The sequence below is a fragment of the Nannobrachium achirus genome, assembly GCF_963921795.1.
Source record: "Nannobrachium achirus genome assembly, chromosome: 14".
In the NCBI taxonomy this organism is placed as follows: Eukaryota; Metazoa; Chordata; class Actinopteri; order Myctophiformes; family Myctophidae; genus Nannobrachium; species Nannobrachium achirus.
This window is the reverse complement of record NC_137821.1, coordinates 57,679,010-57,703,237: the sequence shown is the minus strand read 5'-3', so window position 1 is coordinate 57,703,237 and position 24,228 is coordinate 57,679,010. Positions and strand designations below refer to the sequence as shown.

General features: G+C 40.7%; 1 protein-coding gene across 1 annotated transcript; it reads right to left on the bottom strand.

The window, feature by feature from the left end:
• Window positions 1-11,552: 11,552 nt before the first annotated feature.
• LOC308298161 (tryptase-like) lies at window positions 11,553-20,145 on the bottom strand (the record flags this gene model as incomplete). Its single annotated transcript, XM_080741717.1, has 5 exons — window positions 11,553-11,933; window positions 14,017-14,153; window positions 15,148-15,431; window positions 15,808-16,009; window positions 20,085-20,145. 5 exons carry the CDS (start codon window positions 20,143-20,145, stop codon window positions 11,553-11,555), a joined length of 1,065 nt encoding a protein of 354 aa, XP_080597843.1.
• Window positions 20,146-24,228: the final 4,083 nt, after the last annotated feature.

The following is a 24,228-nucleotide window of genomic DNA, read 5'->3' as shown; positions in this document are numbered from 1 at the left end:
GTGTTGTTTTTGACAGCAGATTTTGATTTAGTTTTAGTCATTGTCTTTTGAATAAAATGTCTATTAGTTTTAGTAATAATTTAGTCACCTAGTCTAATTTCAGTCGACTAAATCATAAGATTTTAGGTGACTAAATCTACAGTTGATTTAGTCAACTGTAGATTTAGAAAAAATGTATTTTGGCAGGCCTTGATGTATCGTAATGGCTGATTTTACACTTGTTTGTGTGCTGCGACGCATTGTGAGCTTGTAGATCTGCTATTTTCAGCATGCAACAACTGAAAGCAACCAAACATAAAATTCCTCTCTTCTCCACTAGTCCCTCCCTAACGTTTTAGTCTAGTTTTTATTTTGTTGACGAAATTGTCAATATATTAGTTTTAGTCATCACAGCTTAGTTTTCATTTTGTTTTTATTTAGTTTTCATGAGTTAAAAAAAACACAGTCGACAAACATTTTTCGTCATAGTTTTAGTCGACTAAATCAACACAGCACCACTGTCACGTTGGATTAAAAGCGTCTTCTAAATGCCTAAACTGTAAACAGATACTCTGCAATTAGTGTGGGTACTGTACATCCCCTCACGTTTTCAGCAGAGGCACATAGTTTGAACACATGGTATGAGAACAGGGACACATAATATATCATCGCTCATTGTCACCTGTCAGACTGTCACATGCATGTCTAGCTCACTTTACAGGAGAGGACCCACTGGTCCTGTTTGTGTTCTTTTCTATAAAGTGGAATATGTCAACTCGGCGACCGGGGGAAAAAAAACGTGTATTTAATTGCCTTTAACCCTGCAAGGCCCAGCGTTGCTTTTTTAAATCATTTTAAAAAAATATATAATTAGTTTTCCTGTTCTTTTTTCACATTAACTCATTAAAAGCCAACCCCGCGATGTCGCGGGAAAAGTAATAGAGTATCTATAGTGCCATCCACGCGATGTCGTGGGAAAAGTAATATATTACTGTAACGGCGAGTAAAAATACCTAGTACAATGGCCGACGCTCCGGAGACGAAATCCGCGCTGATTTGTCATCATCACGGCTCCACGAGCACACAATAGTCATCCCATAACATTGAGGTGGACGGCCGATCTCATCTTTAATGTCCATTATCTCAAAACTACACTTTAGAAGCTAGGATGGAGGCAGATGCTCGCTTATTTTACACAGTTATAAAAGCTCCCGGTCGGCCATTACACAACTCCACGTGGACACGCATCGGTTCCGGCGCACGATCCGATGACGTCAGACCGGAAGTACTTCCGGTCTAGACTTCTGGCCTTCAAAATAAGACAGCGGCCGTTAATGGGGCCGGGAGGGGGCACTCTGGACCCCCTAATCCGTTAATGTCCTGGGCTCAGAATGAGTTAACATCGCCATTAAATCCTATTGTTAAGTGTGCCTGCCATGCAACGCAATGGCAAAACACTTATTGTAATCCGCCATACTTAAAGCTATACTGTGTAAGTTGCTCAACTAGTGGTCAGTAGCGTCCGCGTCTTTCGGCCGTTTTTCGCCGCGGACCGGGCCTCACACCCCCGCGTCACCCCCGCGTCTGCCTCCACCTCGCCGAGATCTATCTTTAGAGGGGTCCCTGGTTCCTGTGCGTTCAGGCATTCCGGAGAAACGGAGTGTTTCACCCGAGTATAGATAGAGACACACGGGCGCCTACAAATATGGCCGCCCTATTGTGATAGCTAGCGACCCCACTTCAAGATGCGCTGTGATTGGCCGGCAGTGTATAACCCTCGCTTTTCACAGCATGGTATCGTCTTGAAACTTGGTGTCTGGACTTAAGCGGCCAATAGGGACTTATTACTTAAGCCCCGCCCCCTCTTAAGCCCCGCCCCTATCTTCCTATTGGCTTAGCTTTAAACAGCTTTATCTCCAGTTTGCAGCATGGTACCATCTCGAAACTCGCTGTGTGTACTTACATGGCAAATAGGAACTATCTGTAAATGCTTAAGCCCCGCCCCCTCTGCCTTCCTATTGGCTGGGCTTTAAACAGCCATGTCTCCACTTCCCAACACGTTACTGGTCACAAACTCGGTGGGTGGTCCCACAGTCCCAACGGCTAACCGCTAATGCTAATGCTAACACATGCTAATGCTAACACATGCTAATGCTAAAAATGCTAATGCTAATGCTAACACATGCTAAGGCTAACAAATGCTAATGTTAACAAATGCTAACGTTAACACATGCTAATGCTAACAAATGCTAATGCTAAAAAATGCTAATGCTAATGTGAATGCTAACAAATGCTAATGCTAATGTTATCACATGCTAATGCTAACAAATGCTAATGCTAACACATGCTAATGCTAACAAATGATAATGCTAACAAATGTTAATGCTAACAAATGCTAATGCTAACAAATATGCTAATGCTAACACATGCTAATGCTATGCTAACATATGGAAATGCTAATAATGCTAAAAATCCTAATGCTAATGCTAACAAATGCTAATGTTAACAAATGCTAATGCTAACAAATGCCTAATGTTTAAAGGAAAAAATATCAATGATAATGCTAATGCTAAACAAATGTTAATGTTAAAGCTAATGATAACAATGCTGATGTAAAAAAATCTAAAAATGATTTTAATGTTAATGCAAAATGCTAATGCTAACACCAACTGCTATACAAGGTTGCACACACTTAGCGAGCTGCAGGCACACTTAAAATTTCTTAGGAATTTTCTTTTCTAGTTTAGTATTACAATGCCATTGGCCACGATATTTGCATATAAATACCCCCCACAGAGAGTGACATTCACACCTCCCAGAGAAGTTGAAATTCCAGTGTCTGGACGAACGACATCTCACTTTTTAACTGAAGCTATTCCTCACAAAAACATGAGTAAAATGCCTGTAATATTTGTTTTCGTGATCATTAGAATGTCTAGAACATGTACATGTGTTATTATTGTGAAAAATATCCCCAAAATGCAAATTAGAGCATGATTTATGATTTATGGCTATAAAATCTTACAAAAACATTATTAATTTTTTAACATTACATTTTCCTGTGATTAGGACTCCTACAACACCACCTGATTCTTTTTTTTATATATTTTTTTGGCCAGTAGAAATTAATTCGGGTCTTGCAGGGTTAAAATACTGTTGTTTTCTATTTATTTATAGTTTTGTTTTTGTGTGTACAGCAGCGGTTCTCAACCTGTGGGTCGGGACCCCCCGGTCCCCAAATTATTTTGGGAGGTCCTCAGGTGATTAACTTAATGTGCAACATTGTTTTCTCACTCAACAGTAAACAAACCAGCATAAAGTTTAAGTGTGAGGGTATCTGCACATTTCTAAAGTGACAATTTAAGGACATTTTAATACCTCTAAAATGACAAATTAAACATTGGTCAAATTGTCAAATATTAGAGGCAGAAATTGTGAAAAATATATGCTCACAACGCCTCGCATTGTGAGGCGTTGTGAGCATGTAGATCTGCTATTTTCACAATAGAACTGTGTTATACAAACCTCAACTCTTAGTGCTTGTCAGGGTGGGGGGTCCCCTGTTAAAATATGAATATTTTGGGGGTCGTGGCCTGAAAAGGTTGAGAACCACTGGTGTACAGTACTGTACTGTGTCTGGGCAAAATCTCGATATTCCGACGGCCTGAAATTAAGTCCGGTGGCACGGAGATCCGAATCCGATGTCCCAGAGAGAGAGAGGTCTGCCCCTCCCCCCCTTCATGCGCAGAGGTTGGCATGATTAAAATAATTGCAAATAAATAGCCAAATCTGAGCACATATCCATATATAAGGCCAAATCTCATAAAAAAAAAAGTATAAAAGCTATTTGAGATGTTTATAGATTAGAATCTTTACACACCTGCTTCCAAATAATTAATCATATAATTCCAGTTCACTGCCATATTATGTAGGTCATTTCAATTAAGCTCTCACTCCAGTCAGCGCTGGTTTGAAAAGAGTCGAGCAGCTCCCTAGTTTATTAAACTAGGCTATAAAATGACATAATATAGAGTAGATCTTCAGCCAAGAAGTTGTGAATGAAAACGTAGGCCTGTGCCTTCGTATTACTGCACTACACGGTATTATCTGCATGTGATGATGTGATTGCATAATCCATATACAGCCATAAAAGCTGTGTATGGCCATTCATTCCAATACTTAATAGCTGTGACTCAGGGGCGTCAATTGGGTATGGCAGGGGTATGCAGATGCCATACCCTGGGTCCAGGGGGGAAAATAAAAGTTACTTTTAAAGTTATATGTAAATTGAGAGCTTTTCTAAAGAACACCTTGCCCTTGTTCAAATAATGTGTCATGCCCGCTTTTCTGCTACGTCTGTTTGAATATTAATGTAATGTTTGTAATGTTTTGTATACTATTTATGTATATAATATGAGCTGTGCTCCATACCATGTGATCATGGTCGTGAGCTAAATAAATGACGATGAAATATAAATGCATGAATGCCTTTTTGTCTATCTGTGCTGGTTATTATGTTGTTAAATTACAGCAAAATAATAACTACTACAAATGCAAAATTTAACAAAATGTTCTCTTTAACAAGGTATTATAATTATATTCTCCACACTTGTATTCTCCCCATCTTGACAGAATGGTATATTCCCAGGTTCTGCAGGTCAGCTGCACAGGTGCAATGCATTATTGTTAATTGTGGCACGTTACATGCCAAGTTAGCTGCACTTGATAACCGTTCCAGGCTGCCATATCCAGCCCAAGAAACCGTAGACGTAACCCGTGAAAAAAACTGACAAAACCAGATTTTTTCGTGCACGCCCAATTCTCATCTTTGCCATACCCTAGCTTTTGCTGAGCTCCACACCACTGCTGTGACTGGGTGTGAAGAGGTTAACTGAGACTGGTGGCGATGCTTTAGGAACATATAATGGCTGCATAATAAACGAAGCCAACATACAGCACCAGGCACGTCATGCACAAATACGTAACCCTCTTTCCATGCCATACCTGAAGGCAGCATTCAAGAGAATTGCCTTGTCCAAACTCTCTTGAACTTGAATGCAGCATCGTATGTTGAAAGAATTGCCTTCTCTGTGTAGAAATGTCATGCCTTCACGCCACATCTCCAGTACTTTAATTTAGTGTGATATGAAGCACCTAAAGTAGCCGAGGTCTGCTATTTTCGATATTTCCTCCAAAAGGCCCTTTTAGAATTTTCAGCCCCTGCCTCTCTAACATTCTCTGCACGTCCCTGTACAGCACAGTACCTATTTCACGCCTGTCCGGGCTGGAGGTGGGTTTTAGTGATCCTTACTGACGTCTTTAAAGTTTTTTTTTCCAGTTTTTTTGTGCCTCGACCGATGGACAGCCCTGGTCCTAGGAATATGTATTTCTTCAGTTGAAGGTCAGATAACTGTTAGTTCACATTACCAAATGTAACCCGACGTGCAGTGTTGGGGAAGTTAAAGTTACATGTAACTGAGTTTTGTTTAAGATTGACAATCAAATGTCCAGATCATAATATTCTTATCTATTATTTTTTTACTTTATTTTAGGAACACAGATGTTTACTGAGAACCTTTTTGAAATAAAACATAAAACTCAGTTGAGGGTCATATTTCTGCTGGCATGTGACTTTTTTTGTAGGATATTATATTTAGTTTCATGTACACCAAATGTACATTCTCAATTTAATGCTGAGAAACAAAAAGTACTCAAGTTACTTTTTCTATGTAACTTGACACTTTATAAGTTCTATTTATCCAGGAGTATAACTTTAACTTGATCAAGTTACTGCCATGATGGGTTACTTGAAACTGTACAAGTTACGCTTTCAAAGTAACTTCCCCAACACTGCAGACGTGCAAAGTAAAAAAACACAACAACATAACCTTTCTTTGACCCCTTCAGAATGAGACAACAGGGAACAAGGAATCCTGACAAATTATACTCTGGGTAAATGTTCTTGTTTGATGCTGCTGGCAGGCTGTTTATAATACACTTTAGGAATGAAGCCGCAGGCCATAAAATGTGTCTTTGGGCGAGGCGTTTTCTTTTTTTTTTTTTTTTTTTTCATTTTCATGTTTTCATTTCATTTAAAAGCTGGGAATCATAGCTACAAAATGATATATTGGTTGTGGAGATTGACCCAACAGTTTTGAAGATAATGGCTTATAGAATGATGCCATGCTGAAATACTACTTTTGAGATATTCAAGTTCTAAATACATTTCTAACCTGCAATGACCTGCATGATCTCTCACATTAATAAAAAAAAGTCTTATTTACATGCAGAGTTAAACTCTGGTGTTTAAGTGAAATGTAGCCTAGATATTTTGAGATGCATTTGTGGCTTTTTTCATTTTAGAAAAAAAAAAAAAAAAAAATCATATTAGCAGTAGTGAAAAACCCTGGCTTCCGAAATGACTGCCCCTCAGTCACGCTCAGTCACAAATTATACTCTGGGTAAATGTTCTTGTTTGATGGTGCTGGCAGGCTGTTTATAATACTATTTAGGAATGAAGCTGCAGGCCATAAAATGTGTCCTCGGGCGAGGCGTTTTGAGCATGGAGATCTGCTATGTGTTCCACAATAGAACCGTTTTTTACAAAATGTAACGCCTCAAGTCTTAGTGTTCGTCAGGGTGGGGGGGTCCCCAGTTAAAATCTGATTGTTTTGGGGGTTGGGGCCTGAAAAGGGTTGAGAACCAGGTACAATGGATCAGGATGATCTACTGCAGGGGTCTTCAACAGGGGGTCCGGGACACCTAGGGGGTCCTCAGAGTTACTACAGGGGGTCCTCAAAATCTTTGAGTGATAGAAACTTTTTTTCCTCCTTTTTTATATTAACCACTTGAACCCTAGCGTCCATATTCGGAGAACTTTAGCCAACAATAGCAGATCTACAAACTCACAACGTCTCGCAGTGCGAGGCGTTGTGAGCTTGTAGATCGGCTATTTTCGGCTAAGAGATTTGGTGTAGAGGGGAAAAGAGCAGAGTACAGAGTGAAAGGTCAGAGTGAAAGGTCAAGTTTATTAAGTATTGACGGTTCAAGTGGTTACATGTCTGAGAACACAAATTGACATGAGTCCAAAATACACTGATGATTGTGCTGTCAAACGATTAAACTATTATGGAATCTATGAACAGGTTGTGGGGGTCCCTGCCTCATCTCTCTCTCAACTAAGGGGTCCTTGGCCTGAAAACGTTGAAGACACCTGCTCTACTGGGTCTACCAGGCAGTGCAGCATTCCAGGCAGGTGCGATGAACGTATGTGGCATGTCATCAACGTTGTCAATGAGTGCGCCGACTCCGAGTGTGTTATTTTGTCAAACTCACGTGTCAGACCTTGCGGCAGGCAGCAGCCAGGAGTGAGCTGCGCCTGCAGAATGTGCTGCAGGCAGCTGAGCACAGGTGTTGACACTAAAGTATCAGAGACACTTGCCCGTCGGGCAAGTACAGGTCATGTTCTACTTGCCCAAAGGTCATGACCACTTGCCCGAAAAGGAAATAGTCCACTATAAAATGATAATTACCACTCAACACTTGTTTCTTTACTTTCTTTACTTTCTGGTGCTGTGTGTCATACCTCAATACATCCAAATCCAAATACCTACATAGCTATAACTGAATACGTCTATGGTTTCACACATTACGTTATGTTATATTTTTAAGTGTAGCAACAGTAAAAACAGCACATTATAGGTAAACAGTGCTCTTATTCCACAGAGCAGAAGACAGAGCGCTCTGGCCACGTTCAGGTGTTTAGACATATCTCGTGTTGTGTTTATAGACCGTTGCGTCCCCCCTCAAATGAGCACTTGCCCGGTCGGGCAACCTGAAAGCAAACTTCACCTGCCCGAAGGTTTTATTTACCTGCCGGGGGCAGGTAAATAAAGCCTTAGTGTCAATGCATGTGAGCATGTTTTTGCATATGTCGGACATTTGTCAGTGATGTCCAATATTGAAAAAGATTTGTTGTTTTTGCCTTGTCATGTTGTTGGAGCTCCGAAAACACCCCAAAGGCCATTGTTTTCCCTAAATTTCACATGCGTTCTTCCTCTGAATTTCAATAGAACCCCCCCTAGTAGGCCCCTACAGCCCCCAAAAGAAGTAAAAAAAAAAAGTAAAAAAAAATATCATTTGTTTGCATTTAATTTGCACCCTAACGCACATGGCAGGATTGCGCTTGATGTGCTTAAGGTCTACCAGTTACGAGAGATTTTATATTTCAGCTAAAACGTATTATGATGTGATGGCATACTTCGACCTGATTGTTGTTTTGCGCCTGCAGGTAAAACTTGATTTTGTGATCCTCCCTATCGCGTGACTTCGAAATTGGCTCACTCTGACACTCGTCTGGTGCAATAAATCCTTTCTAAACTGCGTGTTGTGAAAGTGGGCGAGCAGCTTTCTTTCTGTCGAAAGAATGCACTTTACAATAATCTCCATAATGTCAGGGCACACTAGTGGCGTCAGTTCAGAAAAAGCTAAGGTATGGCAACATGACTGTTGTCTTGCACGCACAGGTATGATACAATTTTTTTCCCCCGTTTCTACGGTTTCTTGGGCTGGATATGGCAGCCTGGAACGGTCGTTCAAGTGCAGCTAAACTTGGCATGTTAGTAAACGTGCCACAATTAACAATAATGCATTGCACCTGTGCAGCTGACCTGCGGAAACTGGGAATATACCATGTTGTCTAGATGGGGAGAATACAAGTGTGGAGAATATAATTATAATACCTTGTTAAAGTGACCATTTTGTTAAATGTTGCATTTGTAGTTATTTTACTGTAATTTAACAACATAATAACCCGCACAGATAGACAAAGAGACATTCATGGATTTATATTTAGAACTAACTTTTATCTTCCCCCCAGCTGCATACCCCTGTCATACCCAATTGACGCCCCTGCGAGCAGTTTTCTTTCTGTCGAAAGAATGCACAATAATCTCCATAGTGTCAGGGCACACCCTGTCTCAAGAGCATGTATATAGGCTGGCAAGTATCACAGGTGTGTTACATCCTGCCTCGAAAAGATGCTGACAAACTAGTCGACACATTTGTTACCTACAGGCTGGATTATTGCAATTCCTCTATGAGGAATTGCAAATGGAATCTAAGCGACATGCTTTTTAGAGTGAACCCAATGCCTTTCTACTATATGTTAATGCTGCATTGTGCGATCAGTGCTTTCACATAGTGAATCCACTATGTAAATGGTGAATGTATATAGCGCGTCCATCCAAAGCCCTTTCATACATACACACACAGTGGCAAAATTGGACCTTATTCCACATGGGTTTTCAGATCAAAAGGGCCCTGTACTGCTGTGAGGGGGGCCCCGTATATTAGGAGATTAGAGACCACTAATAGGCTATTGGAAATGACAAAATACATATAATAGCCTATTAATTTATATGTAGAGCGTCTATTTTTAGTTATTGAAAACAAAAATAATTTAAAGAAAAAACCTCAACACTGTCGCCAGTAGGGGGGGCCCTTGGGTTTATAAAACCCATCAACCCTATACAAATTATGCTACAGCACAGGGGCATCACAACACAAGGGGGGGGACTGAGTTACTAGGGCCCAAGGTGGAGGGGCCTTAATTATTTTATACTTCAGCTGTTAAAAAATAGCAGATATACACATACATACTATTTTTGAAAAGTCGTGAAAATGTGTGCAAATCTTTGAATATATGTATTTATTGAAGCGAACATTTAACTAAAATGTTGCCTCTGGGGGGTCCCGGAAAAAACATTTTGAGATGGGAAATAATTTAAAATATTCAAAGACCTTGCACAAATTTTCACAATTTTTCAAAATTAGCAGATGTACAAGCTTGCAGTGCAGCACTCGGTGCCGCTTGTGAGCTTGTATATCTGCTATTCTTTCAATAGTTAAAGCACACAATAATGCGTAAAAATGTGTTCCCAATCTAAAATGGGTTAAACCCCCTCCCCTTGTGAAGAACATTCATGGGGGGCATGCAGGGAATCCTTGTACCCAGGGCCCAGAATTTGGTGCCACACCCCTGCGCGCGCGCGCCCACACACACACACACACACACACACACACACACACACACACACACACACACACACACACACACAGGATACACACCAGTGGCAGAGGAAACCATGCAAGGCACCAACCTGCTCATCGGGAGCAGTTAGGGGCTCAGTGTCCCATGGTTACAGCAGGATAACAAGACGCCAGCTTGTCTATTTTGGAAACCTTGTATTTGGACATACACCCGAACATGAATTGACAGAATCATTGTTTTTTTTTTTTTTTTATACGGACATGTGTTCCCTTTAGCCTATAATGTATAAAACTAACAAAATAAACCAATGCAATTGATTGTTCAATATTGTATTGACAGTACAGTACAGTACAGACTCAGAGACTCAAAGAAAAACATACAAATAATTGACCCTTCTTTTCAGTTCAAATAATCCCTAATTCTCTCCCACTAGACCACGGGTCTTCAACAGGGGGTCCGGGACCCCTAGGGGAATCTGTGAGGACCAGAGTTTCTACAGGGGGTCCTCCAAATCTTTGAGTGATAAAAACTTTTTTTCTCCTTTTTTATTTGAACCCTAGCATCCGAGAAGTGCAGAGTGAAAGCCAAGTGGTCAAATATCTGAAAACTAAAATTGACAAGAATCCAAAATACACTGACGATTGTGCTGTCAAACAATGACACTATATGGAATCTATGAAAAGATTGTGGGGGTCCCTGCTTCATCTCTCTCTCAACTAAGGGGTCCTTGGCCTGAGAACGTTGAAGACCCCTGGGCTAGACAACTTTGGCAGAGGTCTGGGTTGTGTAGTCTAGTCACCTTACATTGATTAGAGATTGATCATTCAAAATATGCTCATCTGGATCTGGCTCTGGATCTTCAAATAGTAAAATCAACAGGAAGTTGGCATTTCTATTTTAAAAAAAAATAAACAAACAGGAGGCCTACTGGGTTTGGCGATGTAGTATATGTTACAGTATATTTGAAAAACCAGTAAGATTGGGAAAGGAGCGCTTGTTTTAGATCACTTTATGGGCAGTCCCTGGAACTGGAAGAAGCCCACGTCCCTCGCATTTGACTAAACCTAATCCTAACCTTATTCCTACACCGCCGCTCCACCCAATTGTGCCCAAAAACGAGCGCTCCTGTTCTCAATCTTACTGAATCTCAAAAACACTGTAACATAAATATAGCCTATATATATATATATATATATATATATATATATATATATATATATATATATATATTATAACTACAAGTGTGTTTTGAGTTTTGAGACTGTCTCAATTCCAAATTTATATTAGTAGCATATTGTTTTTTAAACCAAATATCTCCCGGGTCAAAATGACCCACGAACAGCATTAGAGGGTGTAGTGCATTTTTGTGCATTTTTTTTAACATGTTAATCACAGAAGAATCTTTAGGGCCAGTGAGTTACAGGTGGAAAACATGTAAACCTCTACCTTTCTTTTCTCAAATGAAAATGTAAAACGTGTCAAAATGACCCAAACGGAACTCAAGGGTTAACCCGAAAAGCCCTTAAGCAAAACCAGCCATGCTGTAGAGCATCAGCGCCAGAGTTGAGACACAAGTGAAGTAGGAGAAATGGACGGCGCTCGGCCCGCCGCAGAACAGACTCTCACACGGTTTGACGGGTGGTGGTGGTGGTGGTGGTGGAGGACACTCATCAAAGTCCTGGTCAGTGTCGTTGCCGGGGGAGGTAAACGTGAGGAAGCCTGGCTGGTCAGCGGTGGTGGCGTTGACGTGGCCGTGGATCCAGTCCTGGAAGCGCGACACGCGAGCGAAGACCTCCGGGGAGTTGGGCTTGGCGCAGTCCGGGAAGCTCACCACCCCAGATTGCACCCAGCGGGTGGTGCCGTTGTGGTGCACGGGGTGCACCAGTCCCCCGCCAGAGTCTCCCTGAGGAAGTGAGAGATTTATGATGTGTGTTCTATTGCAAGGGTTTTCAAAGTGAGTGACGGGGCACCCTGGGGTGCCGCAAGATCATTTGATAATATTTGGAATTTATTTGGACACTTGAAAAAATATTTAGTATCATTTTAAAATTGAAGTACAAAGTTATTTTCATTCAGTTCTAACCAAAATGATCTCAAATAGTTGCATTTTCCTCGCAACATAATCACAAAAAATATCGTCACTGTCGGGCAGAAACCTTGTATCTCCAGCTTTCAAATGGTCTGCTTTACCAAAAGTCTTTTGGTAAAGCAAAGGCCTACAAGGTTTCCACCCGACAACGACGCTATAAATATAAGGTGCTAGGAATGAAAATTATAATGTAGGGGTGCCTCGGATTAAAAAAAAGAAAATGTATGGGGTGCCCTTAGACAAAAAAGTTTGGGAACCCCTGTTTTATTGTATTGTATTGTATTTAAGAAGCCTTTTCTCCTTGTCCCATAAAAGTATCAAAAAAGGGTGGAACTAAAATGCACTGTATGAAAGTTACATTGAGACATAACTCTAATAAGAGCTATGCAGGGACGTGCAGAGAATGTTAGAGAGGCAGGGGCTGACATTTCTAAATTTCTATATCGAAAATAGACAAACAAGCTCACAACTTATCGCAGCTGGAGGCCACATGTCATACTGGAGATGGGCTTAAAGGACAACTTTAGTTTTTTACAACAAGGGTTCATATTTTAGATTGTAATTAGAGAAAAGATAAAGTGAGTGTTAAAATGTTTTCATTTGCTTCGTTCTCTTGTTTTATCATGTTTACCTTGCTAAAATGTGGGGCATGCGTACGCATGGGGGCATGCGTACAAGTGGCTAAATATGTCTTTTTTGACACAATAAGCCAGCAGTTTCTTTATTGCTATTTACAGTAACACTTCTAGCCCCCATGAGTCACATCCAACCATGAAAGGTTGCGTTGTATTTTGGGAATGGGCTTATTCTGTGTAAAATGACATATTTAGCCACTTGTACGCATGCCCCCAACCACTGAAATAAGAATCTCTAAAACAATAGAAAGAAGTAAATGAAATCATTTTAACACTCATCTTTTATATTCGTTAATTACAATCTAAAATATGAACCCTTGTTGTAAAAAACTAAAGTTGTCCTTTAAGTCATGGATTTCTACACAGAGAGGGCAATTCTTTCAACATAAGATGCTGCATTCAAGTTCAGGAGCCTTTGGACAAGGCAATTCACTTGAATGCTGCCTTCAGGTATGGCATGGAAAGAGGGCATTTCCATTTCTGTCAACATATAGTAAAAAACTGCATTCATGGTCTGGAGAGGGCACTTTTTACAGACGGATAAAAGGGCAGGGGCTCAAGCCACCTTTGACGTCTATGTGTGCATGTGCCTGGAGCTATGAATACATTCAATATTATTGTTGAGTCATTATGGGGTGTCAGAGCAAGAGAGAGAGAGAGAGAGAGAGAGAGAGAGAGAGAGAGAGAGAGAGAGAGAGAGAGAGAGAGAGAGAGAGAGAGAGAGAGAGAGAGAGAAAGAGAGAGGATGGATATGGATATGGATATGGATATGGATATGCCATGGGTTTTCAACAGGGGGTCCGGGACCCCTAGGGGGTCCTCAGAGTTACTACAGGGGGTCCTCCAAATCTTTGAGTGATAGTAACTTTTTTTATATTAACCACTTGAACCCTAGTGTCCACATTCTGAGAACTTTAGCCAAAAGCAGATCTACAAGCTCACAACGCCTCACAGCGCGAGGCGTTGTGAGCTTGTAGATCGTCCATTTTTTTAGCAAGGAGCTTAGGTGTAGAGGGGAAAAAGAGCAGACTAAGTACAGAGTGAAAGGTCAAGTTTATTAAGTATTGACGGTTCAAGTGGTTAAATATCTGGAAACACAAATTGACATGAATCCCAAAATACACTGACGATTGTGCTGGCAAACGATGAAACTATATGGAATCTATGAAAAGGTTGTGGGGGTCCCTCTCTCAACTAAGGGGTCCACGGCCTGAAAACGTTGAAGACCCCCGGTATATGCACATAAGAGGACAATCTCTCACCATACAGAAGCCCTTTCCTTCTCGATTGATTCCGGCACAAAGCATGTCGTCGGTGACGTTATAGGAGCAGCCACACTGCTGGTTCCCCACCACCCGCAACTCAACTTCCTGGAGGATGCCGGGAGAGGGCAGGGCAGCTAATGGAAGACATAAGAAAGGAGTCGTTATTTGCGTGACTACTAGGGCATTCATGAATAGTGATTTTTAGTATTCAAATTATTCGACCTCAAAGTATTCGAATAGTCGAATATTCGACAGAACTGGCCAAACTGTCAAATATGAAGTAAGCAAGAGGCGAACATTGTGAAAATAGCCGATCTACATGCTCACAACGCCTCACAATATTTATCTGCAGAACCGAGTCACATTAAATGTAATACCTACAATTCCAAGTGCTTGTCAGGGTGGGGGTCCCCAGTTCAAACATGTTTATTTTGGGGGTGACAGCCTAAAAAGGTTTGAGAACCCCCTGGTATAGAGCAACAAATTCATCCACAAAAAAGAGAAAACAATACAAAAATAAACGGATATTCGTCTTCGGTGAACAACGTCGAATAGTGACTTTGATATTTGAATATTCGAATGGTGAATGCCCTAGTGACTCCTTAACTCTTAATTGCATTTTTCCAATGGACTAAAATCTTGTTTTATTTGATGGCTTTCCTGCCCTGGACGTTGGCCTTTGTGCCAAAATGGACAACACCAAAAAGCTTGTAGATCTGCTATTTTTGAAAAATGGTGAACATAACATTTTGTGCAAGTATTTGAATATTTCAAATCTTTCTAAGGTTTTTTGAAAAACCTGTGTTTCTAAGTCAGAAAACATATACAAACACATACAAAATGATATGTCTTTGGCCACAGACCCCCATCTCAAAATATTTAGTTCCAGGGACCCCCCCAGTAGCAAAATTTGAGTCACAAATGTTAAAAAAAAAAATACATACGTATATTCAAAGATTTGCAAAACATTTTTACGACTTTTCAAAAATAGCAGATCTACAAGCTCGCAGCGCGGCTTTAAGGCCCCTCCACCTTGGGCCCTAGTAACTCAGTCCCACTCATCCCCCCCCGTGTGACGCCCCTGGGCCTTGCCCCTAAAATGACAACAATTCCAGGCCTGTCACTCACCGCCCTCGCCTGTCATCCCCCAGCCAGCGACGAAGCTCACGGTTCCCGTGTGGAAGGTGCTGTTCGTCGCCGCCAGACAGACCGGGCGGACGTAAGCGGTGAAGGTGACGGGGCGGGAGAGCTTCAGCAGAACGACGTCGCTGTGCTCGTACACCTGCTGCTTGTGGTAGTCGGGATGGCGGATGATCTGCGCGACGGTCCTGTTCACCTCGTTGGGGTTCATCAATTCCTGGGAGTGGCGACCCAGGAAGACGATCAAATCGGACATCGGGATTCCAGTGGAGCTGGGGAGTGGGGAAAAAAAGGAAATGTTGAGAAGCGTTCTGATCATTCAAACGTTTCTACGCACGCATGCACAGTGCACACTATGGCTGTTGACATTCCTCATACTGTGTATATATATACGGTATAATTATACATATCGTCGTTGTCGGGTGGAAACCTTGTATCTCCAAGTTTCAAATTTGTACGTTCTTTCGCAAAGTAAAGCCCTGCTTCATCATACAAGGCCGTCGCACAAAAGTAGTGAAAACAGCAGATCTACAAGCACACAACGCCTCGCAGTGCGAGGCATTCACTTCGGTGAACAATGTCGAATAGTGACTTTGATATTCGAATATTCGAATATTTGGTGAATGCCCTAATAAATTAATATTTCACCTTGGGAAGCAGTGGGCAGCGGACAGCACCCACTCTCTGGTGATGAGGGAACCTCCACAGAAATGACCCAGGGCCTTGTGGTGGATACTCACCTGCCAAGGCCAGCTGCCGATCATGGCGACATTCTGACCTCCAGCGATTCTGCCGTCCGCGGCTTTGATACCTCCGACGATTCTGACGTTCATAGGAGCCTTGCCGCACTCTAAACGAAACCACACACTCGTCATATATGTTCTGAATAGACACATAATACAAGGTTTAAATTACTCCAATATAAATGGTTAAAGTTATACCATGTAACTTTTTTTATAAAACAAATCTTAAAATTGTCCTAACTGTTAAATCGCTAAAGTTTTAGAACACCCACTCCATTATTTTCAGCTTCTAAAGCCTTCTCTTTATATGTTTTCTATGATCCTGACCGGGGCCTGGTTTTCGCGGAAAAATTACGTCATCATACACTACCGGCCAATCACAGCGAGGGTTATACACTGCCGGCCAATCACAGCGCATCTTGAAGTGGGGTCGCTATCACAATAGGGCGGCCATATTTGTAGGCGCCCGTGTGTCTCGGGTTGTGTCTAACCCTAACCCTCGGGTGAAGGAGTCCGTTTCTCCGGAATGCCTGAACGCACAGGAACCAGGGACCCCTCTAAAGATAGATCTCGGCGAGGTGGAGGCAGACGCGGGGGTGTGAGGCCCGGTCCGTCGCGAAAAACGGCCGAAAGACGCGGACGCGACCGCGGTTTGCTATAGAGCTACTGACCACTAGTTGAGCAACTTACACAGTATAGCTTTAATGAGAACATACATATAACTCCTGTCAAACTCCATCATATGTCCGCCAACATTCCAGATAGCTGTACCAAGTGTTCAATTGAGAAAGGTACTTTTACTTTATTTCACTGTATGTGGGAGTGTCCTAAGATGCAAATATTTTGGAATGAAGTCATAAAGTGTATGTCAGGATTCTTTAAAATGACCGTTCCACTAAGTGCCAAGCTCTGTATACTTGGAATTCACCCAAGGAACGTTATACATTCAGCAAAGCAAACTAAAATATTTTACTTTGGACTTCTCCAAGCTAGAAGAGCTGTGGCATTATGCTGGAAAAGTGTTGAAGCCCCAACATTGAGGATGTGGCAAAGGGAGCTCAGCTCATGAACTCTGTCGGGCTGGAGAGGTTGACATATAAAGTGTGGGGTAGACACAGTGATTTTGAACAGCTGTGGGGGATGTATATGAATAACATGGAAATAACTATCTAATGTAACAACAATATATGGTTAAAGATTTCTTTTTGTAAATAATGTATAGGAACTATGTATTATTATTAATATTACTACTTTAAATAGGCATGTGCAGGTGGTATGTGTCTTTATGTTTTTATGTATTGTATGTAAAAAGAAAAACCCCAATAAAAATATATATATAAAAAATATATAATGTTCTGAATATGATCAGGATTAGTATTATTAGTAATATCAACAGTAGAAAGTAGTAGTAGTAGTAGTAGTAGTAGTAGTAGTAGTAGTAGTAGTAGAGACTAGTGGTGGAACAAGTAAAAACATTTTAAGTAATCATTACTGCAATTTAGAAACAGGGACGTGCTGGCCATTGGGAAAAGCGGGACAACTCCCGAACGGCCGGTTCATTCCCGGCCGGTCCAGGCCGGCCATTAGGAAAAAATTAAAAATAAAATGTTAGCCTTCGTTCCATTTTGGGGGCTGGGCGGCCAACAAAGTAAATCGTCACTGTCGGGCAGAAACCTTGTATCTCCAAGTTTCAAATTTGTACATTTTTTCGCAAAGCAAAGCCCTGCTTCATCATACAAGGCTGTTGCACAAAAGTAGTGAAAACAGCAGATCTACAAGCACACAACGCCTCGCGGTTCGAGGCGTTGTGTGCTTGTAGATCGGCTGTTTAGTGAGGGATAGTGAGATAGTGAGATTTGGTGTAGAGGGGGGGAGTGAACAAAAAGGTACAGTTCCAACTCAGTACAGAGGGTTTAGTAAGATAATAAACTTAAAGACAAACAGTATAGACAGAACTGGATGCTTACCAGACAGTTGCGCGTAAGAGCCTAAAATCCAAAGCAAAGAAAGAGGTCATTTGCATGTTCAGTTCACAGCAGTGTTTAATATGGAGCATTTCCCCCTTGCATATGGCTACAGCACTGGCTCCCCAAACACTGGATCGGGAAATGTTTATGGTACCGATCCCTTTTTTCCTCATTTTTGGATTCCTACATTTGGTTTTTAATATTTATATATTTATTTCAAAACATTTTCAAAACATGTTCCCCAAAAAGCTGATATTTTCATGAATAATATAAAAAAGAACACAACAATGTAATGTCATTAATAAATCAAATAAAAAAATCCATAAATTAGAATTACACATATTTAAGTAGTGAAAATTGCCGATTTACAAGCTCGCAAAGCTGCGCGAAGCAACGTGTTGTGTGCTTGTAGATCTGCTGTTTTCACTTGTTTGGGTCCCGGGCTAACGTCTAATTTCTCTTTTGGGTCTCGAGCTAAAAGGTATTTGGGAACGACTGGGCTACAGTATACCGGTATGTGCATTGTGCATATGGGAGAACAAGCTAAGATGAGGCACTTTTCACTTGCCCTGGAAGCAAGGCAAAAAGCAGTAAAATTTAAACATCTACCCCTTATTGCAGGATGTCTTCTATTAATTGAAACCATGAGGAAGCATCTATGAAAAATACATTTTCACTTCTAAAACTATATGGTCCTATGGCTCAAATTGCCCCAGGTTAGGGGCAAATAATTCACTTTTCAAAAATAATCTAATAACACATTTCCCTTTTGCAAATAGTTTCTTTTCTTAAATAGTTTGTTATTCAGAACCTTTTTGCAATTTTTAACACAATATCGCAAACTCGAGTATAAATGAGTTTATTCGTCCAAATTAAAGGTCATTCAGCCAACTAAATAATACAAAAATATGAATCAAGATTAATATTTGGATAATTGGTATTGGTAATTTACCCCAGGAAATTGTCCAAAATACTTCAGACAATTGCTTTGCTAAATAATTCACTTGGTTTTATTCATTGGCAAATCAAATCTGCTTTGATATAACATCTTACTTTGACCATCAAAAAACATATTAACAACATATAACATATTAATAATATAATTCTGTATTTTTTATTTTTTATTTTGTTTTTGGTGTAAAAGAATGTTTTCTACTTTCCCCACATGTCCTCAAATTTCACAGGTAAGTGTAAATGATGGGTGTTTACTAGATTTTATAGTTCAACGTTTTTCTAGTTTTCTAGATAACATGGGTGGGGTCAACTTTCCTACCGGCTCATCTTACCCCTTTCTACCCTGCTTTCATGTACAGTATGTGTGTGAGCCAGTGACATCTGTCGTTCTAATCACAGTTACTTCAAACAATTACGGAGTAGGCATCTATCGACTCTTAATGAGAGCAAATGCATTTGAAAAAAATCCACATGAAAAGTCCACATGAATGCATATTCTCCTGATATAATGTCGCTAACAATATTGTGGTGCCATTGTATGTATACATAGTATATGTATTGTATTTACAGTACGTACATGCATACATACCTACATACAACATTACCTCAAAACCCACTTACAGGTGGCTGCAACTCGAAAAACGGGTAAAACTGATAAGACAAAGCCAAAAGGCTAACCATACCCGACCTGTTTATGTAAATATTTTAGTTATTTCTTCTTTTTTCTTCTTCTTCTTTTGCATAGTACTATGTACATGTGTCTGTGATTTAATGTCTCAATGAATGAGGACAAGGGACCCCAATGTAAACAAGCCATAGTGTTTTCATGGGTTTGAATCCTTTTAGTAGACCTTGTATCTGAACTGTACTGTACTGTCCAGTGGTTTTCCTGTGCGAACTGCTAGTAAAGTATTCAATCAATCAATACATACAAATCAGTCCAAATAAACAAACAACACAATACAAATTTTAAATATAAAAGTCCAACATAGATGGCACAGTATATTGGCAAATAGAATAACACCTAGTATTCTATAGTACAGGACACACATACACGCACGCACGCACGCACGCACACACGCACACACACACACACACACACACACACACACACACACACACACACACACACACACACACACACACACACACACACACACACACACACACACACACACACTCACACGCACACAGTGGACAAAATAAACAAAGTTATCTGTTTAGTACAAAATTGGTTCTAAAAAAAACTGTTTATCTTTACCTCTAACCAGCAGGGCAACCAACAGCCCTAGCACCTGTAGTGGTCCAATGTGGAGGGTCATGTTTGCTTTGTGTCGGCTACAGGTGGTCCTTCACCATTATACCTCTCATTCTGCTTAACTCCACCCACACAGTTGCACCTTGCATCCTTTGCCTCTGGGCTATTCTGTGTGGACAGTCCCTCGGACTGTTAAAGTGCATTTTTTACCCATGAGCGACTCGAATTTGGCTAGGAATGCGGCCGTCTCCACGGCGGACAAACTGGTCGCGCAATATCCTGTCCCATAAATATTGAGTTGACAGTTCTAGAGAGACCACTGTTGGAGTCATTTGACTTATTCGGTCACAATACACCAGGGGTCCTCAAACTTTTCAGGCCGCGACCCACAAAAGAATCATATTTTATTGAGGACCCCCCCCCCCCCCCCCCACCCACCCACTTGGAGTTGTAAGAGTTGAGACATTACATTCTGTTTAAAACTGTTCTATTGTGAAAATAGCAGATCTACAGGCTCACAACGAGCCTGTAGATCGTCTATTTTCACAATTTCTGCCTCTAATATTTGACAATTCGGCCAATGTTTAATTTGTCATTTTGTTGGTATTAAACAAGTCCTTAAAAGTCCTTAAATTGTCACTTTAGAAATGTGCAGATACCCTCTATACAGTTAATCTGTATGTTGGTTTGTTTACTGTCACCTCAATGTCTATAGTTTACAGTTTAGGCATTTAGCAGACGCTTTTAATCCAAAGCGATTTACAATAAGCAGGTAATACACATCACTATAATAAGCAAGATAATATGTCAGTACATGGTTAAATGGTAAATGGTGCATTTATCCAAGGCTTTACATAGATTGTGCATAACATTCACCCATTCACGCACACGTTCATCCAAACCATGCAAGGCACCAACCTACTCACCGGGAGCAATTAGGGGTTCAGAGTCTTGCTCAAGGATTCTTCGACAAACTCTTTTTTTTTTTTTTAGCAAGGGTTCTGTCAGCATCCCTGTGTTGGCTGATCTGAGTGAAAGGGTGGGGTTATAGGGGTTGATCAGGTTTTGTCCGTCACATCCAGGGCTTGAGATGGAATGGCATGCTTGTTGTGCATTTTATGGGGCTGTTGGTTTGGGTGTTGTAAGTGGTGATTTTTTTTTACTTACTTACTTAATTGAGTACAATTATCAATACTGCAGTGCAGAAACATTCACTGTTACAGGTAAACTATATAGTAACAAAAATGTACCTGAGTAAGATTACAAAAGTATTGGCATCAAAATATGCTTCAAAGTCTCCATACTACATCAGTGGTTCTATCTCAACCTGTGGGTCGGGACCCCCAGATGATTAACTTCATGTGCAACATTGTTTTCTCACCCAACAGTAAACAAACCAGCATAAAGTTTAAGTGTATAGAGGGTATCTGCACATTTCTAAAGTTACAATGTAAGGATTTTTTTAATACCTCTAAAATGACAAATGAAACATTGGCCAAATTGTCAAATATTAGAAGCAGATATTGTGAGGCGTTGTGAGCATGTAGATCTGCTGTTTTCACAATAGAACCGTGTTATACAAAATGTAATGCCTCAGATCTTAGTGCTCGTCAGGGTGGGGGGTCCCCAGTTAAAATATGATTATGTTTGGGGGTCCCCAGTTAAAATATGATTATGTTTGGGGGTCCCCAGTTAAAATATGAATATTTTGGGGGTCGTGGCCTGAAAAGGTTGAGAACCACTGTACTACACGACTCTGGGCAGACATGGATATTAAGTGGATGCAACAGGTTGGTGGAAGCGCACAGCACACGCGCAATGCAGTATTTCTAGTTTTATCTTTCAAGGTCAGATTTCAGGGCTGTTGTTTTCTTTGTGAAATGTGGGCCTGGGAAACTCTTTGAGACAGAAACCGTGATTAAGGGCTGCACAAACAAATTCCTCTCTTTATTTCCATGACTCAGTTCACCTTGATTACAGTTGGTTCGAAATGCACGTTTTGTGATAATAATCTAAATCTATGAACTAAAGTAACGATCAACTAAAGTTTTCTAATAATTGTGGTGGAGTAAAAAGTAGAATATTTGACACTGAGATGTAGTGGAGCTAAATTAAAAGTATAACACAATGGAAATACTAAGTAAATGTACTTAGTTACTTTCCACCACTGCAAGGTGATAATCCAACAGCTGTCGACCCACATGGGAGGAAAGCTACAGTAAACGTCCGAGGTCAAAAGCTGAATATCGTCGTTGTCGGGTGTAAACCTCGTATCTCCAAGTGTCAAATTTGTACGTTCTTTCGCAAAGTAAAGCCCTGCTTCATCATACAAGGCTGTCGCACAAAAGTAGTGAAAACATCAGATCTACAAGCACACAACGCCTCGCAAGGTTTTCACCCGACAACGACGATATAATACATTCAGATATACTCGCAGAGTTGAACAACAAGACACGTTTAAAAAAAAAATCGAGATCGGTGGGCTATTTTTAAGAAGAAAACCTGGTTAACATTGTGACCAACTTTTTTTCTGAAAACATGGCAGCCTCTGTTGGAACGGTGGTCGGTCTCCTGTGACAGAGCCCGTGCTCGGGGTGGCCCCTCAAGTGCCTGAGAACAGTCTGGGTTATATATATTTTTTTTTTTCCTTTTTTGCAGATTTTGTTGTAAATTATTTTTCTTTTGTCTTTTTTTCCCCTTGTCTGTTATTGTCTTGTTGTTTGTTTGTCCTTTTTTTCTTCTTTTCAAAGGGGCAAACTGCATGATTCATTGTCCTTTGACTACTGGAACCTGCAAGATACCCCCCCAATAAAAACTATGTTAAAACATTGTTGTAAGTGTAAGCCAAAGTGGCAAATAGGCCTGCAGGTCTGTGAAACTCCACTGCGTGGCACTGTCGCTTTAAGAGTTCAATGTCTGGGGGTCAAGGGTTGCACAGTAGATTCTGTGAAAGTCTGGAAGTAGAAAGCAACCTGTAACCAGGGGCGTCACAAGGGGGGAAAGTGGGACTGAGTTACCTGGCCCCAAGGTGGAGGGGGCTTTAATTATTGTATACTTTAGCTATTGAAAAATAGCAGATATACAAGCTCACAGCGTGGCACAGAGTGCCGCACTGCAAGCTTGTAGATCTGCTATTTTTAAAAGTTGTGGAAATGTGTGCAAATCTTTGAATATAATGTATTTTTTAAGCGAACACTCAAATTTTGATTCTGGGTGGTCCCTGGAACTAAGTATTTTGATATGGGGGTCCGTGGCCAAATACATACCATTTTGGGGCTCCTTCACATGAAAAGGTTTGAGCACCACTGACATATAAACACAGGTTTTTCAAAAAAAAAACCTTAGAAGGATTTTAAATATTCAAAGACTTTTCAAGATTTTTCAAAAATAGCAGATCTCGGTGCCGCACTGTGAGCTTGTATATCTGCTATTTTTCAATAGTTAAAGGAGTAGTTCACCCCCAAAATGACTTTTTTCTATTGATTACTCATGCCATGGAGAGTAGAGTTCAATAATATTTTTTGGTTTTTGTCACATTCCTAAGACAAATATTTGATTAGAGTAACTTTACCCCCATTGATTCCGGATGGGGACCCATTTCGAAACGGGTCCCCATCCGGAACGAATGGGGGTAAATGTATTGTTATCACATTTTTGTCTTAGGAATGCTACAAAAAACAAAAAATATTATTGAACTCTACTCTCCATGGCATGACTAATCAATAGAAAAAAAAAATATTTTGGGGGTGAACTACTCCTTTAAAGTACCCAGGGCCCAGTCACCCCTGTGCGACACCCCTGCCTGTAACTATCACGTTGCTTTTTCTTTCCTCTGTTAAGAGATTATATCTCGGTAAAAACAACGCCATACTCTGTACTCTATTATATGTTCAGATGCACTAGTCTTGTAAAACACTTCTTGATGCATTAGGCTACAGTCATATATTGCAAGAGGTGAAGTCAAGATGATTGAGAATAAATGTTGGTGGTTGCAGATTTTAAACAAACAGATTCTGGAAAACACGGTTTGAGGATGAGGGTCAGCTAGGCCAGTGGTTCTCAACCTGTGGGTTGGGACCCCCCGGGGGATCCCCAAATGATTTATTTTATTTTATTTTTTATTTTTATTTATTTTTTTGGGGGGGGG